The 27,264-nt window shown below is 46.2% G+C and overlaps 1 protein-coding gene across 1 annotated transcript in view; it reads left to right on the forward strand.

Annotated features, from left to right (window-relative positions):
- Positions 1–26,997, forward strand: part of LOC140718430 (flotillin-1-like) — a 66,403-nt gene extending 39,406 nt beyond the window's left edge. The window contains exons 4-13 of the mRNA XM_073032165.1: positions 1,277–1,367; positions 3,477–3,620; positions 5,278–5,397; positions 6,485–6,580; positions 8,035–8,187; positions 10,676–10,857; positions 14,928–14,973; positions 16,260–16,397; positions 21,268–21,432; positions 24,684–26,997. Coding sequence (XP_072888266.1) covers positions 1,277–1,367; positions 3,477–3,620; positions 5,278–5,397; positions 6,485–6,580; positions 8,035–8,187; positions 10,676–10,857; positions 14,928–14,973; positions 16,260–16,397; positions 21,268–21,432; positions 24,684–24,713 — 1,165 coding nt within the window. The 3' untranslated portion in view covers positions 24,714–26,997. The remainder of the gene's footprint in view (positions 1–1,276; positions 1,368–3,476; positions 3,621–5,277; positions 5,398–6,484; positions 6,581–8,034; positions 8,188–10,675; positions 10,858–14,927; positions 14,974–16,259; positions 16,398–21,267; positions 21,433–24,683) is intronic.
- The last annotated feature ends 267 nt before the right edge of the window (positions 26,998–27,264 follow it).

A 27,264-nucleotide genomic window follows, 5' to 3' on the forward strand; every position in this document is an offset into this window, starting at 1 on the left:
TGCTGTTGTGTGTTGGGGCAAAAGGCTGAGGGTAGCAGACACCAACAGAATCAACAAACTCATTCGTAAGGCTACTGATGTTGTGGGGGTGGAACTGGACTCTCTGACGGTGGTGTCTGAAAAGAGGATGCTGTCCAAGTTGCATGCCATCTTGGACAATGACTCCCATCCACTCCATAATGTACTGGTTAGGCACAGGAGTACATTCAGCCAGAGACTCATTCCACCGAGATGTAACACTGAGCATCATAGGAAGTCATTCCTACCTGTGGCCATCAAACTTTACAACTCCCCCCTCGGAGTGTCAGACACTCTGAGCCAATAGGACTTATTTCCACTTGGCATGATTAACTTATTATTATTTAATTATTTATGGTTTTATATTGCTATATTGTTCATCTCTTAGTTCATCTCTTAGTGTATGAGAGGTCTAATAATATGGATTGTGAAATCCACATATATTGGTCGCTCAAAGCTGCTGCACAAGTTGATAGGGTGACTTGATAGAACTGTATAAGATGATGAGACATTGATAGAGTGGATAGCCAGAGACTTTTTCCCAGGGCTGAAATAGCTGATGTGAGAGGGCAGAATTTAAGGTGATTGGTGGAAAATATAGTGGGAGGATGCCAGAGCTCTATTTTTACACGGGGAGTGATGGGTGCTTGGAGCAGTGGTAGAGGTAGATACATTAGAGACATCTAAGGACACTTAGATAGGCAAGCAATGAAAGAAAAATGCAGGGCAATGCAGGTGGGAAACTTTAAATTAATTTTCCAGTATGTTAAAAAGTTGACACTTTTTAAGGGCCAATACTGTGCTGTACTGTTTTTGTTCCATGGTAACAGCAGGATAGAAGTTGTCCTTGAGCCTGGTGTTTCTTGCTGTCAGGTCTTTGTATTTTTTGCCCTGAAGGAGAGGGGAGAAGAGGGAAGGATTGGGTGGGAAGGGTCCACTAGTCTGTTGGCTGCATTCCCATTGACAGTGGGAAGTGTAGATGGAGTTGATGAAGGACTGGCATTCTCCACTCAAAAGTACCTCATGTTTGGTGGGATAGAGGCATGCCACAGTGAAGTGTATGGGATTTTAAACTTCAGGTGAACCTGTACTTGAAAGAGTCCCATCTGCTAACAGAATCCCCCCCAACACAGCAAGCAAAAAATTTGGCACAGTTTATTTAAGGTGGCAGGGTCTGGGTAGCACAGTAATTATCAGTGATATCAGTATGAACTCAGGAGCAAGCTGGGGATTCTGACGAATATTCCTCTATCTGTAGGATTTCGCTGAGCACTCTGACACTGAACGTGAAAAGCGAGAAGGTGTACACCCGTCATGGCGTCCCAATTTCCGTCACAGGAATCGCACAGGTACATTTACGGGCAACCCTCCTTTCAAGTCAGCATCTTCCACCTATCACATCCCAGCTTCTCTGCCCCATTTCCACTCTCACAGTCCCCCTTCTACACCTACCTACCATCCCCTTCTCACCTGGCTCCATGCCATGCCCTCCACCACCATCAGCTTTTATATTGGCCATTGTCCCTCTGTCTTTCCAGTCCAGTTGAAGGGTCTCAACATGAAACATCAGCTGTCCACTTCCCTTCATAAATGCCGTCTGACCCGTTGAACTCCTCCTGCATTTGGTGCGTTGCTGCAGATTTTCAGTATCTGCAGTCTCTCCAACCCTCCTTTCAAGCCGGGATCGACAGAAATTGTGTCCTTGTGTTGTTCCTTCTCCAGTCTGACCCCAATCTCAACCCCTCAAAACTAAGCTCGTTTATTTATGCACATGAGTACATCCTTTTTAACCACTTTTGATGTTGGTTCCTCACTGGTAGATGTCGTTGCCTCTTGAGTATTTCTTTGCTTTAATGGCTGCTTCTGGCAACATCAGCAATTGAATTAAGGCTCTTACAGGGAGCGTTGCCAGTGCATCCATCAGTCCGGCTCCAGTTAAGAGAGAGATCAGCCCTCTCTCGTTACTATATGCCCATTAAACATTTCCTGTTCTAATTGTGCCTGCGTGAGTCAGCATTGGATCAATTAGCACATCCAGCTCCATATTGGGATTAAAACAGGAGTGGAGTGGGAATACTCAGCCGGTCAGACATCACCACGCATTGGTACATTGTTATTGGGTATATTATTATTAGTTAAGTCTGCCCCGCAAAAACAAGCCCAGCCTAACCAACTTCTGCCCAAACTAAGGTCCTCCAATCCAGGCAACATTCTGGTGAGAGCAACCTAACTTTGACTAAAACAGGAAGGCCAAAGAAATGATGTGGACTTCAGGAAGGGTAAGATGAGAGAACACACACAAGACCTCACTGAGGTATCAGAAGAAAGGGTGAGCAGTTTCAAGTCAACATGTCAACAGCTCTGAGGGTCTGTACTGGGACCAACAATTTGATACAATTACAAAGAGGATACATCAGTGGCTATATTTCATTAGGAGTTTGTGGAGATTTGGTATGTCACCAAAGACACTTGCAAATTTGTACAGATGTACTGTGGAGAGCATTCTAACTGGTTGCACCACCATCTGGTATGGAGGGGCCACTGTACAAACTGCAGGAAGTCCATCACCCAGGTCATGCCTTCTTGTCATTACTACCTTCAAGGAGGAGGTGCAGGAGCTTGAAGATACGCACTCAAATGTTTTAGGAGTACTTTTTTTCCCCTCTGTCATCAGGTTTCTGAATGGACAATGAACCCATAAACACTTGCTCAGTATTTTTCTCTCATTTTTTTGCACTACTTATTTGATTTTTTTAATATATACTCCTTATTGTAACTTACGATTTTTATTAAAATATATTGCAATGTACTGCTGCCGCAAAACAACAAATTTCACGATATACGCCAATAATATTAAACCTGATTCTGGTTCTGCTGGAAACACTCAGCAGGTCGTGCAGAATTTAAGGAGCGAGAGAGAGAAAAAACAGAGTTAACATTACAAGTCTGGTCAGAATAGAATTTTAATGTAAGCACTTGCATCAGTAGACAATCACGCAAGCAAGCCCATGCACTTTAATATGTTGCTAAATTATGGTACAAGACTGCTCCGTTTAAACAGTTAACTTAATATATTGTTCATCTTTCAGGGCAAGCATTTGCAGAAGAGGTTTGATCATTGGGTTTTGGTGCAGTGAGAGTAATTGGGAGTTGCTACAGTCTGTTACTTTCTGCACTGGGTTTGGAAAGGCAGGAATTTGTTTCACTGCGTTCTGTCCTCTGTATTGAATGGGGAAGAGTTGTGTTCAGTGAATTTTTTGATCAGGAGAAGCACCCAGAATAATGGGAGTGAAAGTGAGGAGGTTTAATGCCCTGGGATTTGTAGATAAATGTTGTTCCCTTTCCTGCCTCCCCCACTTCCATTGATTTTCCTTTATGCTTGGAATCTGTGTGGTGCAATATTTCTTGTGTTTTTCTTTCCTGGTGGAATGTACCCCTGCTGGACCACTTGTCTGTAGGTGAAGATTCAGGGGCAAAATAAGGAGATGCTTGCCGCTGCCTGCCAGATGTTCCTGGGAAAGTCGGAGACTGAGATCGGGCAGATTGCTTTGGAAACACTGGAGGGTCACCAGAGGGCCATCATGGCTCACATGACTGTGGAGGTAGGTTCATCTCCCACACACATCCTCACCCCCGCCTCCCCAGCCCCCGACATCACCTCACTCTATCCAGTACCAAGTGTTCAGTCTTTCAACTGGCACTCAAGCTAATTATTTTTGTTGGTTAGAGCAAAGATAAATGTGGCAAAGTGGATAACCTAAACTTGCTTGGAAGAATTAGTGGGAGTCAGCAGGATCTGCTGACAGTGGTCCAGAGGCTCTTCGGATGTTATGAATGAGGCATAAAACTTGTTGTGTATGGCTGTTCATTGGGCGTTATAGAAGTAAAAACAAAGAAGTAGTCATCTTATACAAAGCTAGTTCAGACTAAGAAGATATCAAGATGTTTCATGATAACAAAAAACCTGTAAAGTTGCCTGATTCAAGATGTTTGGCCCGGTTACAGAAAAACTAAGACACTTCTAGAAAAACGCAGGAACATTAATACTACAATTCCCAGAAAATTAACTGTACACTTATGTATATGTAGTTCATGTGAGAATACAAGTAAGCAGAATTAGGCCATTCAGCCCATCGAGTCTGCTCTGCCATTCCATCATGGCTGATCCTGGATCCCACTCAACCCCATACACCTGCCTTCTCGCCATATCCTTTGATGCCCTGACTGATCAGGAAGTGATCAACTGCCACCTTAAATATGCTCATGGATTTAGCCTCCACTGCAGTCTGTGGCAGAGCATTCCACAAATTTACTACACTCTTGCTAAAATTATTCCTCCTTACCTCTGTTCTAAAGGGTCACCATTCAATTTTGAGGTTGTGCCCTCTAGTTCTGGATAGCCCCACCACAGGAAATATCCTCTCCACATCCACCTTATCTAGTCCTTTCAACATTCAGTAGGTTTCAATGAGATTCCCCCCACATCTTCTAAATTCTAGTGAATACAGGCCCAAAGCATCCAAATGCTTCTCATATGTTAATCTCTTCATTCCCAGAATCATCCTTGTCAACCTCCTCTGGACTCTCTCCAATGACAATACATCCTTTCTGAGATTTGGGGCCTAAACCGTTAGTAATACTCTTTAGTGCAGCCTGACTAGTGTCTTATAAAGGCTCAGCATTCTCTGCTTGCTTTTATATTCTATTCCCTTTGAAATAAATGCCAACATTGCATTTGTTTTCTTTACCACAGACTCAACCTGTAAATTAACCTAAGTCCCTCTGCACCTCTGATATTTGGACATTCTCCCCATTTAGATAGTAGTCCAGATACTTCTTCCTTTTACCATAATACATCATACATTTCCCAACACTATATTCCATCTGCCAATTTTTTGCCCATTCTTCCAATTTGTCTAAGTCCTGCTGCAATTGCATTGCTTTCTTAGGACTACCTCTCCCATCTTCATATTATCTGCAAATTTTGTCACAAAGCTATCAATTCCATTATCTAAATCATTGACTAACAATGTGAAAATCAGCAGTCCCAATACTGACCCTTTGAGGAACACCCCTAGCCACTCACCATAGGAAAGATTAAGCTATGAGAAAAGCAACAGTTTTACTCACTAATGCACCATCACTTGGAAAAGGAGTGCATTCCAATAATTGACGTGTTGAGAAGGGAGGATGTTCAGTTGGGTAGCTGCTTATGTTTGTTCTCATTACTGGTCTTCTTTCTCCTCCCCACCTTGTCAGGAGATCTACAAAGACCGGAAGAAGTTCTCAGAACAGGTCTTCAAAGTGGCTTCCTCTGACCTAGTCAACATGGGCATTGGGGTGGTCAGCTACACCCTGAAGGACATTCATGATGACCAGGTAGGCTGGAGCAAGAGGGTCCTGCCGAGGGACTCGTCCACCATTAACGCACACGGCCCCTTCGACCTTACATTCTCTCCAAGGGCAGAAAGTTGTATGATACCAGTTAGAAAATTGGTGGCAAATAATTCCATGGCATCATTTTCAGGAATATTTCCAGGCAAAAGTTGGCAGAGGTCATGGTGCCTGGGCAGAAGGGGTAGTTGAAGATGGTTTAAGGCAACATATTGGAGGATTGCTTCGAGGGGTACCTTGGGGAAGTATTGAATCTAATGGGATGCCAAGCCACACCAGGGCTGTTAACCCAGCTAACCTTACTCCAATGACCAGTTTGAGGAAAATGGGACAGCACAGTGGTGCAGATGGTCGACCCGCTGCCTCACATCGCCAACAATCCAGATTCGGTTCTGACCTCTAGTGCTGGCTGTGCTGCTGTAAGCCCTCCCTATGAGTGCATGGGTTTCCACCCAGTGCCCCAGTTTAGAACATAGAACAGGACCACACAGTACAGCCTAAGATGTTGTACCGACATTTTACCCTACACTCCAAGATCAACCCAACCCTTCCCTCTTACATGGCCACCTATGTGCCTGTCTAAGAGTCTCCATTTGGGATCAGTGTAAACGACTGTGGTGATGGTCAGCATGATCTGAAGGGCTCAGTCACCTGTGTATAACTCTGAGATCATATTATGACACCACTGCCACCTTGGCCATGCCCTCTTATCACTACTACCATCAGGCAGGAGGTATAGAAGCCTTAGACCCACACAACCAAGTTCAGGAGCAATTATTACCCTACAACCATCAGACTCCTGAACTGGTGTGGATAACTTCAATCACTACCACTCTGAATGTATTCTATGATCTACAGACTCTCTATCAAGGATTCGTTACAACTCATGTTTCAGTTTTCCTATAATACCTGCAAAAAAATAAATCTTAAGGTAGTATATGGTGACATATTCACACTTTGCTTCTAAATTTACTTTGAAAGTTGCCCTCTTGCAATGACCTGTTGTTGGATATAACACCCTTGCTCCCACAGTGATACAACCACAGTGTACTGATGTTCCGTGTTTCCACAGGGTTATCTACACTCACTGGGGAAGTCTCGCACAGCCCAGGTGCAGCGAGATGCCCGGATCGGAGAAGCTGAGGCCAAACGGGACTCGGGTATCAAGGTAATGGGTCTTACAATTTTTAGGGCTGAGGTGAGTCTTGCTGACCACTGAGGTGGCAGTGAAATATTGGAGGGGTGCGGAGGAGGAGGGTAGGGGCACTGGGACAGGGAGGAGAGAAATGAGAGGGGGGGGTTTGGGGGAGAGGCACTGCAAGAGTTGGATGGGCCTGGAACAGGGCTGAGGTAGGGCTGGGGATCAGGAGGGAAAAGGCAGTAGTTAGATAGTGTTGGAGGGTTGGGGCCAGCAGAGGGGGGAGGTGGTGGTTTGGAGGCACTGGGAAGGAGGAGAGGTTAGAATGAGGGCTGAGGAGAGAGGTTAGAATGGGGGCTGAGAAGAGAGGTTAGAATGAGGGCTGAGAAGAGAGGTTAGAATGAGGGCTGAGGAGAGAGGTTAGAATAGGGGCTGAGAGGAAAGGAAAGGCATGGGGGCCAGGCGAAGAGGAAGATGAGGAGAACTGTGGTGAGGGCTGAGGTGTGGCAGGAAGAAGAGTTGAGGGCGTGATGCTGTAATGGCTTGGCAGTAGTCCTGAAGGGACTGTGAGAGGAAAGAGAAGAGGATAGGCTTGTGAAAGAGATAAGGGGCAGGGGTATTAAAGAAGTAGGAGATGAAGGGGAAGTTGGGAGCTGGAAAAGGAAATGTGGAAGGATTGTAAGGAGGGGTAGAGTATGGGATCTGGAGGGGCTTCAGAGGATAAAGTGTTTAGGAATATAATTTGCTGCATATTTGCACGGAGTCACACCACCTAAGGTCAGAGAAATATAGAATATCACTCCGGATTTTGACCCAAAGTGTTCGCCGTACATTTCCCTTCACAGATACTGCCTGATCAGCTAAGTTGCCAGAGCATCTTGTCCTATTGATCCAGATTCCGGCATTTACAGTCTCACGTGTCCCTGGTCATAAAATGCTGCCTTGCAGTGCAGGTCTGCACCAAACTTTACCCAGACAGGAAAGAATACGGGATAATGAATGATAATACTCCCAGGACACATGCAAAGTGAACTCCATCTGTACTATCCCATGTCCCCACAGCAGGGTCTGCGCAAGTTAGATATGGAGTAAAGCTCACTCTATATTGTCCCATCTAACACTCCCAGAGCAGGAACAGCATGAGTTAGATAGAGTAAAGCTTTTTATTTATCTCCAAAATTAACTGTACACAAGACTACATTAAAAAGTCTGTAATGTTCTTTATATACATAGTATCATTTTGAGTGTTATCAGTTCTATACATTCATAGATTTACACATAGTATGTTTTTATCGCCCCCTTGAACATCAACTTGCACCCTTGGTACCTTGAGGCAGAAGGTACTCCTGCAGTTGGAGTGATAAGGAGCTGAAGTCCTTCTGCATTGCCCCATCAAACTGTTGCTGGGAATAGGTGAACTACAGTACTGCGTACTCATGGTGCTTACTGATCTCAGACTGACCTCCCCCTCTACCCTCCAACAGGAAGCCAGAGCCCAGCAGCAGAAGGTCTCGGCGCAGTACGTGAACGAGATTGAGGTGGCCAAAGCCCAGCGTGACTTTGAGCTGAAGAAAGCCTCCTATGACACGGAGGTGAACACAAGGAAGGCGCAGTCAGACTTGGCCTATCAGCTGCAGGTATGCGAGGGTGGCCTCTGCATTCAGCTCGGACCTAGCCAGTAAAGGTCAGAGGTTGAGAGTCCAGGCCCAGGTGAACTGGACCTCCCATCCGTAGGTCAGTGTGGACAAAGGAAAGCTCTCATCATCCAGTTCTGTCTGTGAAGATTAAGTGTTTGGAGGGGGTTTGGTTGTTATAATTGGTCCTTGATTATCAGGTTACAGACAAGAGGCAATGCAGTCAGCAATTTCCAGTGGGAAATTCAGAAGAACTTCCTTTATCCCAAGAGCAGTGGCAATATGGAACTGGAGCACAATGATAGGTATGGAGTGGTTGGGTGAAGCGGACTGATACAGAAGTCAGTGCATGTCCTCTGTTTAACCAGTGAGCCAAGAAACAGTGAGGTGGTGGGTGAATGGAAAGGTGCTGGGAAAAAGGTGGGGCTCTGGTAGGGAAAGTGTTGGACTGGTACCAGTGTCATTGCTGATTAACTGGATTCTGAAAACTCACACTGGTTGCTCAGTAGCACTTTATTTACTTGTGTATAAGGGGAACAGCATGACCCCAGTTACCACACTATTTTGGTCTACGTTTTTCTGCAGAAATTAACAAACTGGATAGAGATATTCACCAACTGGAAATATTGTGTATGTTCAAATTCCTTAATATAATCACAGTACAGGTGTTCAAAGTCAATGGAAGCTACATGTTGACACTTTGAAGTTTGTAAAGTAATTGTCTCCTAGATGGTGTGTGCCTTACATTCTTTGATTACATCCTTGTCTTGGGTGTGCCAAATAGCTCCAGTCTTTACTGTGCAAAGAAAAACTATACTTCCTTGCCAGGGCTTGACTGCACACTATCTAGAAACTATCAGTAAACTAAAAGTACACTGCAGATGCTGTGGTCAAGTCAACACGTACAAACAAGCTGAATGAACTCAGCACGTCGGACAGCATAAGTTGAAATGAGCAGTCAACGCTTCGGGCGGAGACCCTTTGTCAGGACTGAAGAAGGAGGGGGCAGGCGCCCCATAAAGAAGGTGGAGGGAGGGTGGAAAACCAATCTGAGGAAAGATCAAGGGGTAGGGGACGGGAAGCAGGGAGGGGATAGGCAGGGGAGGTGAAGAAGGCATGTATGGGGAAAGCACTATGGGTAGTAGAAGAAGGCAGAGTCATGAGAGAGGTGATAGGCAGCTAGAAGAGGAGACAGAGTGAAGGTGGGATGGGGGAAGGGAGAGGGAGGGAATTACTGGAAGTTGGAGAATTCAATGTTCATACCAAGGGGCTGGAGACTACCCAGATGGTATACCCAGAGGTGTTGCTCCTCCAACTTGGTTTGGCCTCATCATGGCAGTAGAGGAGGCCATTTATGGACATATCCGAATGGGAATGTGAAGCAGAGTTGAAGTGGGTGGCAACCAGGAGATCCTGTCTGTTGTGGCGGATGGAGCGTAGGTGCTCAACGAAGTGGTCCCCCATTCTGCGTCGGGTCTCGCCGATGTAGGGGAGGCTGCACCGGGAGCACCGGATGCAACAGATTACCAACAGACTCACAAGTGAAGTGTTCCCTCACCTGGAAGGACTGTTTGGGGCCCTGAATGGTGGTAAGAGAGGAGGAGTAGAGACAGGTGTAGCACTTGCGCTTGCAGGGATAAGTACCAGGTGGAAGATCTGTGGGGAGGGACATGTGGACCAGGCAGTCACGGAAGGAACAATTCCTGTGAAAAGCAGAGAGGGGTAGAGAGAGAAAGATGTCCTTAGTGGTGGGGTTCTGTTGAAGGTGGCAGAAGTTGTGGAGGATAATATGCCGGATCCGGAGGCTGGTGGGGTGGTAGGTGAGGACAAGGGGAACACGGTCCCTGTTGTGGTGACGGGAGGATGGGGTGAGGGCCGAAGTGCGGGAAATGGAGGAGATGCGATTTGCCAAACTCAAGTTGGAGGAGCAACACCTCATATACCGTCTGGGTAGTCTCCAGCCCCTTGGTATGAACATTGAATTCTCCAACTTCCAGTAATTCCCTCCCTCTCCCTTCCCCCATCCCACTTTCACTCTGTCTCCTCTTCTAGCTGCCTATCACCTCTCTCATGATTCTGCCTTCTACTACCCATAGTGCTTTCCCCTTACATTCCTTCTTCACCTCTCCTGCATATCCCCTCTCTGCTTCCCCTCCCCCACCCGTTGATCTTTCCTCTGATTGGTTTTCCTCCCTCCCCCCACCTTCTTTATGGGGCCCCTGCCCCCTCCTTCTTCAGTCCTGACGAAGGGTCTCAGCCCGAAGCGTTGACTGCTCATTTCAACGGATGCTGAGTTCATCCAGCTTATTTGGACGTGTTGATCTATAAACTATCCTTGCCTGGACATTATCTTAACCCTTACTTGCTGCAACTTCCACAGCAGGAGCAGCAGGTAAGTCTGTAGGGGTGGGCGAAGCTGGTAGAAGGTGGTGCCCACTAATTTTGTCTTTCCCACTACTCACACTGAACACCCCGCCCCGCCGTTCATCAGGTGGCCAAGACCAAGCAGCAGATTGAGGAGGAGAAGATGCAGGTGCAGGTGGTGGAGCGTGCCCAGCAGATCCAGCTGCAGGAGCAGGAGATCCTTCGACGCGAGAAGGAGCTCGAGGCCAAGGTGAAGAAGCCCGCAGAGGCCGAGCGCTACAAACTGGAGAAGCTGGCTGAGGCTGAGAGGTAACCTCCCCGTGCTGGGGTCAGAGAGCCTGGTCTAGATCCCCAAGGTTGGTGTACGGGTCTGGGCCACTGAGATCCTAATGGCATATGGACATGGCAGATCATCCCCACCAAGAAAGTTGGGGTGTGCATGGTGACACAGAGAGGCTGGGGGTCCAGATCTGTTGGTAAATGGGAGGGAAGGAATTGCCACTTAATATTCAAGGAGCAAGTAAGATCTTTCACTCAACTGTCCCAACCCCCAAGACCCTTTGCCTGTAGAGGAGGCACCTACCTTTAGAAAGCCATTTATCTTGGTAATGACAGGACTGGCACAGTAAACAGTAGGGCTCTGGAAAGTGTGGTGGAACGGAGAGACCCGTGGTTAGTTCTACACTGAAAGTGACATGGGTAGACAATAGATGGTGAAAATGACAGTCGGTTGTTGCTTTCATGGATCAGGTCTCTGTGTACAGGGCTTGGGACTTCATGTTGCAATTATACTAAATATTGTTCAGGCCACGCTTGCACAATTCTGGTCATCCAGCTATAGGAAGGATGTCATTACTCCGGAGAGCATGCAGGAAAGATTTGCGAGGAAGTTACTGGGACTGGAGTGTCTTGTGTTAGAAGTAAGGTTGAGATTTTTCTCCCTTAGGTGTAGGAGACTGAAGGGGGCATAGATAAGGTGAAAGGTCAGTCTTTTTCCCAAGGGTGTGGGAGCCTAAAACTAGAGGGTTTGATTGAAATTGATACAGGAAAGGTGTGAAAGAGACCAGAGGCAGCACACAAAATTGCTGGAGTAACTCAGCAGGCCAGGCTATTTTTCTAAGCTCCACGTACCTTAAAAGACCCTATTATATCCACCTCCACCACTGTCGCCGGCAGCCCATTCCACACCCCTGACATCTCCTCTGTACCTAATCCCAGGCACTTTAAAACTGTACCCTCTCGTGCCCTTTCTGACTATCCACACGATCAATGCTCCTCATCATCTTATACACCTCTATCAAGTCACCTCTCATCCTCCATCGCTCCAAGGAGAAAAGGCCGACTTCACTCAACCTATCCTCATAAGGCATGCTCTCCAATCCAGGCAACATCCTTGTAAATCTCCTCTGCACCCTTTCTATAGTTTCCACATTCTTCCTGGATTGAGGTGACCAGAACTGAGCACAGTACACCAAGTGGGCCCTGAGCATGGTCCTGTATAGCTGCAACATTACCTCTTGGCTCTTAAGCTCAACCCACAGTTGAAGGCCAGTCAACCTGCGCAGTAGCCTTAAGTGTCCTATAGACTTGGACCCCAAGATCCCTCTGATCCTACACACTGCCAAGAGTCTTGCCATTAATACTATATTCTGCCATCATATTTGACCTACCAAAATGAACCACTTCATAGTAGCAAAAAGAAAAACACAATAAATATAAAAGCAATCTTGTAATACATAACATACAAGCAAATGAGTGTGGCCACATATACATTAGATTAGCTATGTACATAGATTGATTGTACATTCATTATGTGTCATGTCGAATGATGTGGGTGATCATGGTCTTTCTGTAACCATGATTGTTCTTGGCAAATTTTTCTACAGAGGTGATTTCTCCAGTGCCTTCTGCGCAGTGTCTTTACAAGACTTGTGAACCCAGCCATTATCAATACACTTCAGAGATTATCAGTCCGTACAGATGTGGCCCAAGGGCCGAGAGAGAGACACTGAAGTGTGTTGATAGTTCATAGAATTTAATGTGAACAAGGTTTTAAGGAAACAGAACACAATAAAAACTAGGCCAAACAGTGCCATTAACTAAAACTCTCAAATGAAAAACTAGATGCCAACACCACAGCTGAAAGGAATAACTGAATGTTAAATAAATACTGCTAGTCTTCAGCGTCAGTTGACTTTCTCAGGCAAGGCCGTAAACAAGCTGGCATCATATCGTGGCTTTGCTTTGCTCGTCTCGACAAGTGCTACAACGAAAAGAAGGGAGTTAAATACCGCCATAATGAAATAATAATTAACTAACACATGCACATTCACAAACACAATTGCTGAATCTGCTGCGCTGTCAAGTCAGTGGTTGGGAAATTGTCTGCCTGGCATCAGTGGTCACATAACTGACCATCTGCCATATGTTCCCATGGCTTTCCGTGACCATGATTCGGGGTCTAAGCAGGGTCCAATCCTTCCCCCAAGGGTGACCTGCAGTCCAGCTGAGGGAAGGAGCACATTACACCTCCCTTAGAGATGTATCTCCACCCTGCGACCTTATTGACTGTATGTACATAAAATGACGCTGGGTGCGGGAGTATCTGTGCATAAGGTGACAGAAAATGACAAAGTGACTCCTATCAAGAGGAACTGTTCTAGCTAGCAGCATGTAAGCACTGTTATGTAAACACAGGAAGAGTGACTGTCAGTGTAGTTATGAGGAGTAGAGAGTAGGTGCATGGGGTATGAAGGGTGCTGAGGGGCTGTGGAACGGAGTGGCTAATGCATATATGTCAAACTCAAGGTGGAACTATCTTTGGCCCGCGAGATAATATCTAATTACTATTAAAGCTGGCCCCAGTAATCGAAGCGCCTATAGCGTATGATATGGCTAATGCTGAGTTTATTCAGGTACCAGGTTTTCAGGATTTTTAGTGTTTATTCGGCAGTCTTCTTCATAAGAAACGGAATTTGTAAAGTGAAACACTTTGTAGTTATAGCAGAGACTGAGACACATGAGAGCAGGCTGAAAAAACAGAGGCAACGAAAGCTGCGTTCGCACGCGTCCGACTGATCCGGCCCGCATGAAGCTGCATTTTGCTCAATCCGGCCCGTGACCTAAAATGAGTTTGACACCCCTGGGATAATGCATGTGTAGTGGTGGCGAGGTGGGTAAATGGTGGAGCTGTTGATCAGCCTGATGGCTTGGGGGAAGTAACTATTTTAGAGTCTGTGTTTCTGGTGTGGATATTGCATAGCCTCCTCCCTGATAGGAGTGGAACAGACAGTCAGTAAGCAGGATGGGTGGGATTCTCCATGATGTTGCTGGCCTTATTCTGGTTCCTTTCTGTATATATGTCCTTGATGGTGCTTAGGCTGCTATTGGTGATGGGCTAGACAATTAGGAAAGGCTTAGAGTTGTATCGGCCAAATGGAGGAAAATGGGACGAGCTGAAACAGACGTCGTCAATGTGGATGAGTTGGGCCGAGGATCCTATGATTCTGAGTTAAAATGGAGCTTGCCCTTCCCTGCCTCTCCTCCCCGATCTCTACAAAACGCAATGAGGTCAGACATTGAAGCCCAGCTCTTGGGGAGGGAAGAGGCTCGGGTTTGAAAGGCCCCTCTCACTCTCCTCGTCTGTGCATTCACTGACAGCTGTTACAGATATCTGGAACTATTGCAACACATTCACTGTAGTCATGAGGCAGACAACATGCAACTTGCTAACAGCAAGGGTCCCGAGTTGGGTTAAGTCACGGAGTCATACAGTATGAAAAAAGGCCCTTCGGCCCACCATGCTGACGATCACAATCCCGATCCTACACTTAATCCCTGCATCTTCTCATCAACTTCCCCACTTCCCCCAGCCACAATTCTACCACTCACCCACACGCCAAATGTAATAAATTACTGGGGCCAGTCAACAGCTCCCCTGATCCCTGTGTTTTTGGGATGTTGAGTCACAGGGAAAATGTGAGGGCATTTTGGTTCAAGGGGATGTTGAGTCACAGGCAGAACATGAAGACATTTTAGTTAAAGCAGAAATGAGTGTGGCAAAGTGTTTGACCTAAACTTGTTTGGAAGAAGGGGAGAGGGGAAGCAACAAACTCCAGCAGCTGATGGAAGTGGGGAAGAGTCACCTTCCAGTGGTTGCCAGGTTCAGGGGAGGGAGCAGTTGGGGAACTGCCCACATTTGTTCTAATTACAGGGATCAGGATCAAACGCAGATCAACGGCGCTGTAGGGCAGCAGCTGTACCCGCTGTGCCACTTTGCTGCCCCGCAGTCGAGCAGAATCAGCTTGGGTGACACTGTGTGTTTGGGGTGTGTGGTGATGGACCCTGACCCCTTCCTACTGTTTTCTCTCCTTTCCCAGGATGAAACTCATCATGGAGGCAGAGGCGGAGGCAGAGTCCATACGGGTAAGCCACGTGTTGGAAATGGCACACACCTCCCCACCCCGCCCCGGCAGATTCTGGTAAATAGAACACCACATTACAGGCACTTCGACCCACAACATTGTGCTGACCATGTAACCTACTCTAGAACTGCCTAGAATTTCCCTACTGCATAACCATCTATTTTTCTAAGCTTAAAAGACCCAATTGTATCCACTTCCACCACCGCTGCTGGCGATGTATTCCACGCCACTCTCTGTGTATAAAAAAAAACTTGCCCCTGACTTCCTCTCGATATCTATTTCCAAGCACCTTAAAACTATGCCCCCTCCCCCCCCCCCCCCGTGTTAGTCATTTCAGCTCTGGGGAAAAGCCTCTGGCTATCCACACAATCAATGCCTCTCATCATACATCGCTATCAGCATCGATTCAAAGAGAAAAGGCCAAGTACACTCAATCTATTCTCATAAGGTATGCTCTCCAAACCAGGCAACATTCTTGTAAATCTCCTCTGCACTCTGTCTCTAGTGTCCACATCCTTCCTATAGTGAGGTGACCAGAACTGAACACAGTACTCCAAGTGGGGTCTGACCAGGGTCCTATATAGCTGTAACATTACCTCACAGCTCTTAAATTCACTCCCACGATTGATGAATGCCAACACACCGTATGCCTTCTTAACAACACTGTCAACCACTGGTAACTTGGAAGAGAACCGGGGGAAACTTGGAGAACAATTCCAACCTGGAGTGGTTAATAACGAGGCAGCAGGAGGCAGGAATCGGAGGTGATAGAGGATTGTAGGGTTGGAGGAGGTGGAGTGGGTAATTGAAATGGGCCCTTTGCCTATCGTGTCCATGGTGACCCTTTTTACCTGTCTGAATTTTTGTTCACATTAGGACCACATTCTTGCATGCCTTTCCTATTTATGCCTATCGAAGACTTCACAACCTCCTCTGGGTGCATTACTGCCCTCTGTAAATGATAACTTAGCCCTCCCCCCCCTTAAATCTCCTTCCTTTCACCTTAAACTGATGCCTTTCCTGCATAGCAGGGAACTTTGTACACTGCACTTTCATGTACTTGGGGAGAGACTCGGCCCACATAGTAGGAGCTTTGGGTCTGAAGTCAGAGAGTCTGGGTGGTAGGTGGTTGGCATAAGTGTGGGAGTCTGGGTGGTAGGTGGTTGGCAAAGTGTGATAGAGAGTTCGGGTGGTCGACAGAAGGGTTGCAGGAGGTACGACTGCAGTGGGAACTTCTGTCAGACTTGTCACTGACTCTGTGACCCACCTCTTCCATCTCCCTCCCAGGTGAAGGGAGAGGCAGAAGCCTTTGCGATTCATGCCAAGGCCAAAGCTGAGGCCGAGCAGATGATCAAGAAAGCAGAGGCTTTCAACGAGTACAAGGATGCTGCCATGGTTGACATGATGCTGGAAAAGCTGCCCCAGGTAAGAGCCGACTCTAAACCCGGTCTCGATCTGTGTGCTGGGCAGGTGTAAAGCCACAACCAGGGAGTCCGTCCATTGACACCTGTGCCCTGGCGACTCATTTGTAATAGGAGCAAAAGTGCTGGAGGTACTCAGCAGGTCAAGCAGCATCTACAGAGGGGGAATGCAAAGTTCACCTTCTGTGCTGAAACCCTTCATCAGGACTGGAAAGAAAGGGGGACAGAAGCTAAGGTTAAAGATTCATGTTTGTCATGTGTACATCGAAATATACAGTAAAATCTGACGTTTTTGTTAATGACCTACACTCCTGAGTGTGTGCTGGGGGCAGCCCACAACTGTCGCCACACATTCTGGTGCCAATGTAGCATGCCCACAGTGCTCAGCAGAATGGCACAGAGCACAACAAGCAACAAATGGTGACTGGTGGTTGTCCATTAGGTCCAACGATGACAGAAACCTGTGCAGGAGAGTTTTTAAAGTGAAAAAGCATTGCACTTGTGCAGTTCCACACTCTTGTCCTCAGAGGTCCGAGTCCAGTGGTACAGGCAAGTGTCACAAATTGGGGTCTTACTTGGTTGCAGTGGATGAACATGACGTCTTCTGTGTCTTGTCATGCCCTCTGCTCTCCATGGAGCAGTCCAGAGCAGCATTTCTGGCTGTTGGATCTCACCGTAGATCATATCCACCCTGTCCACTGGAGCTCATTCCGCATGCTGGGACAGGCAGGTCCCTAACTCATTGGGGTATGAGGCCACCGGCTACCCTCACCTGGTTTAGCTCACCTGTCGAAGTAGTGTACCGCGATGTGGCCGTTGTCACATGCCAACAGCTACTTGAAGCTGCAGGTGAACCAAAGCTGAGTGAGCTGCCCCAGATTGGACATGACAAGCCCCTTCACCAGAGGTTCAAACCCTGCCTGGACACCCCATACAAGCAACAAACAACAAAATAAAGCCCTCTCACCTACACACATACACTGTCCTTTAAGCCCAGGACCAGCCTCCAGTAAACACAAGTCCAGGCCTACAGACACCGGGCTTTGACCTCCCCGGAGACTCAGAGATTCACAGGACTTTGCTCTGGCCATTGAGCCAAAATCACAGGGTGGGGGAGAGGGAGAAGCATGAGGGTGGGGTTGGTGAAGGAGAGTATGATGGTTTGTTCTGGGCAGGAGATGCAGAACCAGGGGAAGGTGATGGGCAGATCACGATGGTGGGGGAGGAAAAGAGAAAGGAAGAAAAAGCCACCTTCCCCCTCAGCTGGCCTCACCTATCACCTCTCAGCTTGTAATCCTCCCCCTCCCCTACCATTTTACTACCTTCTGCCCCCTAAATGTCCTAAAATGTCCTGATGAAATGTCTCAGCCCAAAATGTCAACTGTTTATCCCCCTCCGTAGATACTGCCTGACTTGCTGACTTACTCCAACATTTTTTTTGTGTGTGTTACAGCATCTGCAAAATTTCTTGTCTAATGATTTATAGCAGGAGGCGCCAGTGTTATTAACTCAGCTGGCAACACCTGGATTGGCCTGCCCCTTCCCTCCCTCTCAAATTCCAGTAAATTGCAACACCCCACTCCCCCAACCCTCAACCATTCTTTTCAAATGTTCCTATTGCTGGCCTCTGCTCTTTTGCCCATCTGACTTTGAAGTCTGTGGCTGTCCGAGTCTCTTGCCTCCACTGAGAGTGGTGGATTCCAGTCCCAATATTCAACAGAGGTGCCAGTGCTGCCCATGGAGAAAGCACCATCTCTCCAAAGTGAGGTCAGCTACTAACATATCAAGTTGAACCCCTTCCATTCCCAATATACAGTACTATGTAAAAGTTTTAAACACACATCCGGTATGTATATGTATATATATATATATATATATATCTATCTAGAGTGTCTGAGTCTTCTGTACAGTTCTGTACATTGGTTAAAATAGGAAGGAGGTTGGGTGTTCTTATGAAACAGAAATAAGAGTATTTAACTTTGTATTAGCTAGTGTGAAGTATTATTTCATAACTGGAAAGACATAATACACAGTACTGTGCAAAAGCCTTAGACTCTCTAGTTATATATATGTGCCTAGCCATATATTTTTTAGTATCTTGCACGGGGAGAGTGGTATTTGAGGCCGATGTTCCTGCTGCATTTTGTGTGGGGGGAGGGTTGTTTGGGGGTTGATAATAGTGTTGCCGTTCTCTTTTGTGCGGGGGTAGGGGTGGGTTTTGTGTTTCTTTGTAAACTGGCTCCCCGTGGTTTTTCTTGGTTTCATGGCTGTCTGGAGAAGACAGATCTCAGAGTTGTATACTGCATGCGTACTTTGATAATAGATAAACCTTTGCATCTTTAAGACTTTTGCACAGTTCTGTACATTCGTGGGTTGGATCACCAAAACCAGTCTGCAAAGGTTCTCTAGTCACTTGTACAAAGAACAGCACTGAAACAGGCCCTTCAGCCCACAATGTCTGTGCTAAATAAGATGCTATATTAACCTTGAACAACACAAGACCATTATCTCCCACACCATCAGCAACCTTACCAATTCTGGGGGTCTCCCATCCACTGCCACCATCCTCATAGTTCCCTTCCCCCGCATATCCCGTTTCTACCTCCTACCCAAGGTCCACAAACCTGACTGTCCAAGACATGCATTGTTCCTGCCCCACTGAACTTGTGTCTGTTTTATCCCCCTGGCTCAGTCCCTTCCTACCTACATGCATGACACATCACATGCTCTCAATCTTTGGGCTCCCTGGCCCCGGATGTCTCATTTTCACAATAGATGTCTATTCTCAATCAGGAGGGCCTTAAAGCTCTCCCCTTCTTTCTGGACAACAGACCCGACAGTTCCCATTCGCCACCACTCTCCTCCATCTGGCAGAACTGGTCCTCACCCTCACCAATTTCTTCCTCTGCGGCTCTTACTTCCTCCAAACCAAAGGTGTAACCATGGGTATTCGCATGGGTCCCAGCTGTGCCTGCTGTTTCATCAGCTGTGGAACAGCCTATGTTCCAACACTGACATAAATCTCCAACTCCTCCTATGCTACATTAACCGCTGCTTCCTGCATCCATGCTGAGCTTGTCAATTTCATCAACTTTGCCTCCAGCATCCACCCTGCCCTCAAATTTATTTGGTCTATTTCCTGCTCCTCTCTCCACTTCCTTGATCTCTTTGTCTCCATCTCTGAAGACAGTCTATCTGCTAATATCTTTTTATTAACCCACTGGCTGTCACAGCTGTCGGCACTATACCTGTTCCCACCCTGTCACTTGTAAAAATGCCATCCCTTTTTCTCATTTCCTCCATCTCAGCCACATCTGCTCTCAGGATGAGGCTTTTCTTTCCAGAACAGCTGAGATGTTGTCCTTCTTCAAAGAAAGGGGCTTCCCTTCCTCCACCATCAACTGTGCCCTCACCCTCTTCCATTTTGTGCACATCTGCACTCACCCCATTCTCCCACCACTGCAGCAGGGATAGGGTTCCACTTGTCCTCACCAACCACCCTACTAGCCTCCACATTCAGCACATAATTTTCTGTAATTTCTGCCAATTCCAATGGTACCCCACCACGAAGCACATCTCCCCCGCCCCCCCCCCCCCCCACTTTCTGTTTCTTGCAGGGATTACTCCCTACACAGCTCCCTTGTTCACTCGTTCCCCTCACTGATCTCTCTCCTGGCACTTATCCTTGCAAGCGGAACGAGGGAACAAGTACCACACCTGCCCCTATACGTCCTCCCTCACTACCATTCAGTCCTTCCGCTAAGGCGACACTTCACCTGCGAGTCAAGTACTGTACCTGGTGCTCCCAGTCTGGCCTCCTGTATATTACTGAGACCCAATGTAGAGTAGGAGCCGCTTTGTTGAGCACCTTCCCTCTATCCGCCACGAAGAGTGAGATTTCCCAGCGGCCACTCATTTCAATTCTGCGTCCCATTCCTTTCTGATATGTCACTCCATGGCCTCCTCCGCTTCAACAATGAAGCCGTACCCGGGTTGGAAAAAGCAACATCTTATATTCCGTCTGGGTAGCCTCCAACTTGATGGCATGAACATTGATATCTTGAACTTCCAGTAACTGCCCTCCCCCTCCTGTCCTTCACTGTTCCCCACTCCTGTTGTCTGCTTGCACCATTAAACTCATTTACCCATTCCAGGCACCCACCATTCTCTCTGTTGTAAAGAAAACTTGCCCCACACATGTCCTTTAAACTTAAACATGAGATTCTGCGAATGCTAGAAATCCAGACAAGGAGATCAGGCAGCATCTATGTGAAGGAATAAACAGTCGATGTTTCAGGCTGAGACCTTTCATCAGGTTCTTACTTCATTTCCCTACCCCCATTCCATACCTGGCTTCACCTGTCACCTGCCAGCTTAAACTCCTTCTCCATCCACATCTTCTTATTCTGGCTTCTTCCGCCTTCCTTTCCTGATGAAGAGTCTCAGCCTGAAACTGTTTATACCTCTTCTTAGATGCTGAGTGCCCTGCTGAGTTGTTTCAGCATTTTGTTTGTGTTACTCTAAACTTTCCCCCGTCACCTTAATCTAGTTGAAGTGGCAGCATATCTGTGCACAGATCCAACATGGAGTAAAGTGACCTTAACGAGGTGATCTCCTCCGACTGATGGTCAAAGGTCAGTGTTGGTCAGGGCACTACTGGCATTGAGCCCACCAACCACAGAGATGGCGGTTCAGCCCACAATTTGCAATCGTCATTGCTGCCTTCCAAGAACACAATCTCACTTGTGGAGGTGCCACCTGGATGAGTGTTCTGGGTTAAACCATCTTCAGGTGAGAGCGTTTCCCAGTGAGCTTGATTGCCTCAGGTGGTGGTAGACATGAACAGCTCACTTTACCCCCTGTTGTTTTTCCAGGTGGCAGCAGAGATCAGCAAGCCCTTCTCAAAGGTCAAGAAGATCACCATGGTGAGCAGTGGCAGCGGAGAAGTGGGTGCCTCCAAGATGAGCGGAGAGGTTCTTGATATCATGACCAGGCTTCCCGAGACCATCGAGAAACTCACTGGAGTCAACATCTCCCAGGTAAGATGTTTTGGAGGGCTAGGAGCATGAGAGGGGATGGTGAGGTTTACACACTGTCCTTCACCCTCACCCCCACCCCTCAATGAAGTTGTTGTGCATGTGTATGAGGAGCTAGTTTAAATTATGTATTTTAAAGACAAGCCATTGTTATTATCCAGTTCAATACTTCATTCACCCTTTCCTGTGCTAATTCCCACTGAAGCTCTGAACAGGGCAAAGGAAAGATATGCCAGGATAATATTTCTTGGGATAGTACAGCCAGGTAACCTGTAACAGTCCCATATAAAAGATAAGAGTTGAACGACTTGTATTTTAAAAATGGTTAAGCAGATCTGAAGAAGAGTGTTTCGGATTATCAGCGAAGTTAGGGACCTTGCAGAAGTTTCTTGACCCAGGGTGGTGGAAGCGTGGAGCATGATACCATAAGGTGTGAATGGAACGATTGCTGAAGGTACTCATTTAGCGCAGGAAAGCAAGAGAGAGAAAGTCAAAGTCAGTTTCTTATCGAAGTATGTATATATGTATATGTCATCATATACCACTGACATTTTCTTGCAGGCATTTACTGAGAAATAAGTAATGCCATAGAATTAATACAAGAACTATACATTAATCCTAGCAGACGGCCAATGTGCAAAAGTAGACAAACTGTGAAATTGAAAGTGTCTGTAGACTGTATAGTTTCTTATGAACCAGTATTAATAGATATAGTACTGTTAAGTAACTGAATGTCCAAGATTTCACGTTATACCGGAGGGATAGGAAGGTCAGCAGAGGGGGTGGCATGCTCTGCTGGTAAAGAATGGCATCAAATTAGTAGAAAGATGTGACATAGGATTGGAAGATGTTGAATACTTGTGGGTTGAGTTAAGAAACTGCAAGGGTAAAAGGACCCTGATGGGAGTTAGATTCAGGCGTCTCAACAGTAGCTGGCATGTGGACCACAGATTACGACAGGAAATAGAAAAGCGTGTCAAAAGAGCAATGTTATGATAGTTATGGCAGATTTTAACATGCAGGTCGATTGGGAAAATCAGGTTGGTAATGGATCTCAAGAGAGTGAGTTTGTTGAATGAATGCAAGATGGCTTTTTAGAGCAGTTTGTCGTTGAGCCTACTAGGGCATCAGCTATACTGGATTAGGTGTTATGTAATAACCGGAGGCGGTTAGGGAGTTTAAGGTAAAAGAACCCTTAGGAGACAGTGATCACGATATGATTGAGTTCGGCTTGAAATTTGATAGGTAGAAAGTAAAGGAAATTACAGTGGTATGGGAGAGGAGTTGGCCAAAGTAAATTGGAAGGAGATGCTGGCAGGGGTGACAGCAGAGCAGCAATGGTGTGAATTTCTGGGCGAATGAGGAGGTGCAGGACAGAAGTATTCCAAAAACAAAGAGATACTCAATTGGCAAAATAGTGCAACCATAGCTGACAAGGGAAGTCAAAGCTATTGTAAAAGCAAAAGAGAGGGCATACAACAAAGCAAAAATTAGTGGGAGGACAGAGTATTGGGAGGCTTTAAAAACTCTACAAAGAGCAACTAAAAGAATCATTCAGAGGGAAAAGATGAAATATGAAAGCAAGCTAGCAAACAATATCAAAGTGGATAATAAAAGCATTTTCAAGTATGTAAAAGAAATAAGAAAATGAAGCTGAAGAAATAATAACGGGGGACAAAGGAGATGGCAGATGAAGTAAATTAGTATTCTGCATCAGTCTTCACTGTGGAAGACACTTGCACTGAGCTAGATGTTGTAGTGTGTGAAGGAAGAGAAGTGGGTGCAGTTACTGTTACAAGAGAGAAGGTGCTCAAAAAGCTGCAAGTCCTAAAGGTACACAAGTCACCCGGACCAGATGAACTGCACCCTAGTGTTCTGAAAGAGGTAGAGTTAGAGATTGTAGAGGCATGAGCAATGATCTTTCAAATATAATTGGACTCTGGCATGGTGCCAGAGGACTGGAACATTGTAAATGTCACTCCACTCTTTAAGAAAGGAAGAAGGCATCAGAAAGGAAATTGTAGACCAGTTAGCCTGACCTCAGTGGTTGGGAAGATGTTGGAGTCATTTGTTAAGGATAAGGTGATGGAGTACTTGGTGACACAGGACAAGATCGTACAAAGTCAGCATGGTTTCCTTAAGGGAAAACTTTGTCCGATAAACCTGTTGGAATTCTTTGAGAGATTACAAGTAGGATAGGTAAAGGAGATGTAGTAGATGTTGTATATTTGGACTTTCAGAAGGCCTTTGACAAGGTGTCACACGTGAGGCTGCGTACCAAGTTAAAAGCCCATGATATTACAGGAAAGTTACTAGCATAGTTAGACCATTGACTGATTGGTAGGAGGCAGTGAGTGGGAATAAACAGATAGTTGTCTGGTTGACTACCAATGACTAGCGGTGTTCTGCAGGGGTCGGTGTTGGGACCGCTTCTCTTTACACTGTAAGTCAGTGATGTAGAGGATGGAATTTGTTGCCAAGTTTGCAGATGATACAAAGATTGATGGAGGGGCAGGTAGTGTTGAGGAAACAGGTGGATAGCAGAAGAACTTAGACAGTTTAGGAGAATGGGCAAGAAAGTGGCAAATGAAATATAATGTTGGAAAATGCATGGTCATGCACTTTGATAGCAGAAATAAATGTGCAGACTATTTTCTAAACCGGCAGAAATTCCAAACATCTGAGATGCGAAGGGACTTTGGAGTCCTTGTACAGAACACCCTAAAGGTTAACTTGCAAGTAGAGTCGGTGGTGAGGAAGGCAAATACAATGTTAGCGTTCAGTTCAAAAGGACTTGAATACAAGAGCAGGGATGTGATGCTGAGACTTTATAAGGCAGTAGTGAGGCCTCATCTTGAGTATCGTGAACAATTTTGGGCTCCTCATCTGAGAAAAGCTGTGTTGGCATTGGAGAGGGTCCAGAGGCTGTTCACAAGGATGATTCTGGGAATGAAAGGATTATACGAGGAATATTTGATAGCTCTTGGTCTGTATTCACTGGAATTTAGAAGGATGAGGGAGGATCTCATTGAAATCTTTCAATGTTGAAAGGCCTAGACAGAGTAGATGTGGAAAAGATGTTTCCTATGGTGGGGGACTCTAGGACAAGAGGGCACAGTCTCGGGATGGAGGGGTATTCATTTAAAACAGAGCTGTGGAGAAATTTCTTCAGCAAGAGGGTGGTGAATTTGTGGAATTTGTGTCTGCTCTTTGTAAAACCATTCTCGTTATCCCTGCTCTTTTCCCATGCACAGGGAGCCATGAGACCTGTCCGGATGTCATAACCATAAGATGAGCCAAGGAGGATGTTGTGAACGAATAGGTGTTGGACCTCCTCTCCACGTCTATTAACCCCCATGCCATTGTCTAGTCTGCATGTCCTCTTCATGTCGCCTTGTACCACTGGTTGCAGTTGTTACGATAGTGAACAGTCAAAGAGTAGAGACACACCTGTATCATATTCCCACTGAAGAAGTAGGAGCACGAGTCTGCCATTCAGCCCCTCCATCCTTTTCCTCCATCCAGTTGGATCACAGCTGGTCTGAGCTTGCCGCAACTAAACTTTGAAATCCAGTCCCCAGTAGCCCTTCCCTCCAAGGAGTTATCTCAGCTCTGGATATATTTTAATAATTCAGCCCAACGTCTCACTGTGCAGAGAGTTGCAATGAAAAATATAAATAAAAGACCTGCAGATGCAGCAAGTACGGAATAAATCAGAAAATGATGGAAACACTCAACAGGTCGTGCAGCAAATAGGGAGAAGCTGCACTAACGTTTCAGGTCGAGCAGACTTTGTCAGAACTTGGAAAGAGAGGTTGCTATGGAAAGAGGTGTGTTTTGCCTCGCTATAATTGTAGGGATAGTGGGGGAGGAATGGATAGGACAAAAGAAATAACTCCAAAAGGGTGAGGCCAGAGTTGTCAGAAGGATAAGCAATGAATGCCATCAGGTTAGTGGGTTGTTGGAGGACAGTTGATGAGGGCAAATGTTACCCTTTATTCATCAGGATAGCATTTGCCCTCAACAAGGGCAGTCAATCAGGATGATCTCATTTACAACTTATCTCCATGGCAACGCCGGCCTCTCTCAATCTCAATCCTCCCATTGTCCCTGTTATTCCTCCCCCTCTCTCCCTATAGCTTGACGCTAACCTAGTTTTATCTCCTCTTTTCCATTTCCAACACGACCTGAAACATTAACTCAGTTTCTCTTTGCATAGCTGCTGCCTGACCCATCCTGTGTTTCTCACATTTTCTGTTTTATTAGGAAAATTCAAGATTCCTATCTCTGAGAGAAGAAATTCCTTCTTACCTGTGCCTTAATTCATCTCTGTGAAATATTCCCCTACTTCCAGACTCTCTCGATATCTTGCCCTTCTAAACCTGTTAGGGCATAAATGATTCACTAAGATAACCTCATTTTTTTTCTGGACTTCTATGAGTTCAGGCCCTACCTGCTAACTGAAAACCACCTCTTCATCCCAGGAATCAGCCTGGGACAACCTTCTCCCAAGTGCCTCCAGTGTAGACTTTTTCACCCTAACTTACCGGATGAAAGTTGCACACGAGTGTAGCCTCTCCCATAGTTGCAACTCAGCTTTTCCCTCCTTTTAAGCTCCATCCCCGGTCCAGTTCTGTAGGTCAATGTAATCCAGTCGTAGATCCCGAGCCTAATATGGAAGTTCAGATCTGTTCATGCTGTTCCATTCTCCCCGGGAACGTAACTGGAATTCTCCCCGGGAACGTAACAGCGTAGAAATCTGCACCAGGTCTGGACAGACCCGTGTCCCGGGCTTCTGTCACCACCACTTGCTAAGCACGTTTCAGTGAAAGTTGGATGCAGGCAAAATACTGTTTCAGCTTGTTAGACCAGAGTGGTTTGAATCAAGTGCTGGTTTAGCTGTAAATTCTCTGTTTTGGAAAGAGTATGAGCACCATTTGATATCTTGTGGCCTGGCTCTTAAAGTTGGTGGTGGGAGAATGACCGTGTGGGAGGTTAGAGTTTCCTCCACCACTGTCAGCTTAATTTTCCATCAACACTGCCCTCTATTGGCAAGTCAGTGTCACGCCTCCTTTCTGAAGGAGCAGCCGGTAAATCTGGGCCCAAGTTGTCATCCTCTTCTCCACATCATTCTTTTTCAAACCTGCAGCCCTGCGTGTGGAGAAATCCGGAACTTACTGAAGATATTCCTTCTAAGTGCCTCGTTTCTGACAGATTCTAGGTAGAACTGTTTAGCTCCCTGTCTAAGTTCTTCTGACTTGAACCGACATTGCTACTCCTCTCATCTTATTCCGTGTGGGCTTCAGGTTCCTTTGTTGCCTGATCCTTCCTCATGGAATGCCTGAAGGAGTTTTATAATGAAATCTAACTTATCTAGATTCTCTCCCAAGTGCTCTCAGAGTTCAGTGATGTGATTACCCTGCACTCTTTTTTTTCCCAGAAGTAAACTTTATTCATTATATATGTATATATACAGTAAATATAATCAATCAGGGTGTCATTCTGTGTCATTCTGCTATACATCGAGCATATTGTACATTTTGTTTACAAATATACGTATTTTATCCATCATTATATACACTGGAAATGCAGTTGGTGCATCAAATCAATACAATCTACAGTACTGGCCCTTCGGCCCACGATGTTGTGCTGATCTTTTAATCTACTCCAAGATCAATCGATCCCTTCCCACCCATGTAGTCCTCCATTTTTCTGTCATCTGTGTACCTATCTGAGTGATTCTTAAATTCATCTGGGTCTACCACCTGACTGGGCAGGGCATTCCTCCCACCCACCACTCTCATTGTAATGAATGTTCCCCCTATCAATGTTCCC

Source organism: Hemitrygon akajei, chromosome 2, assembly GCF_048418815.1.
Source record: "Hemitrygon akajei chromosome 2, sHemAka1.3, whole genome shotgun sequence".
Classification (NCBI taxonomy): domain Eukaryota; kingdom Metazoa; phylum Chordata; class Chondrichthyes; order Myliobatiformes; family Dasyatidae; genus Hemitrygon; species Hemitrygon akajei.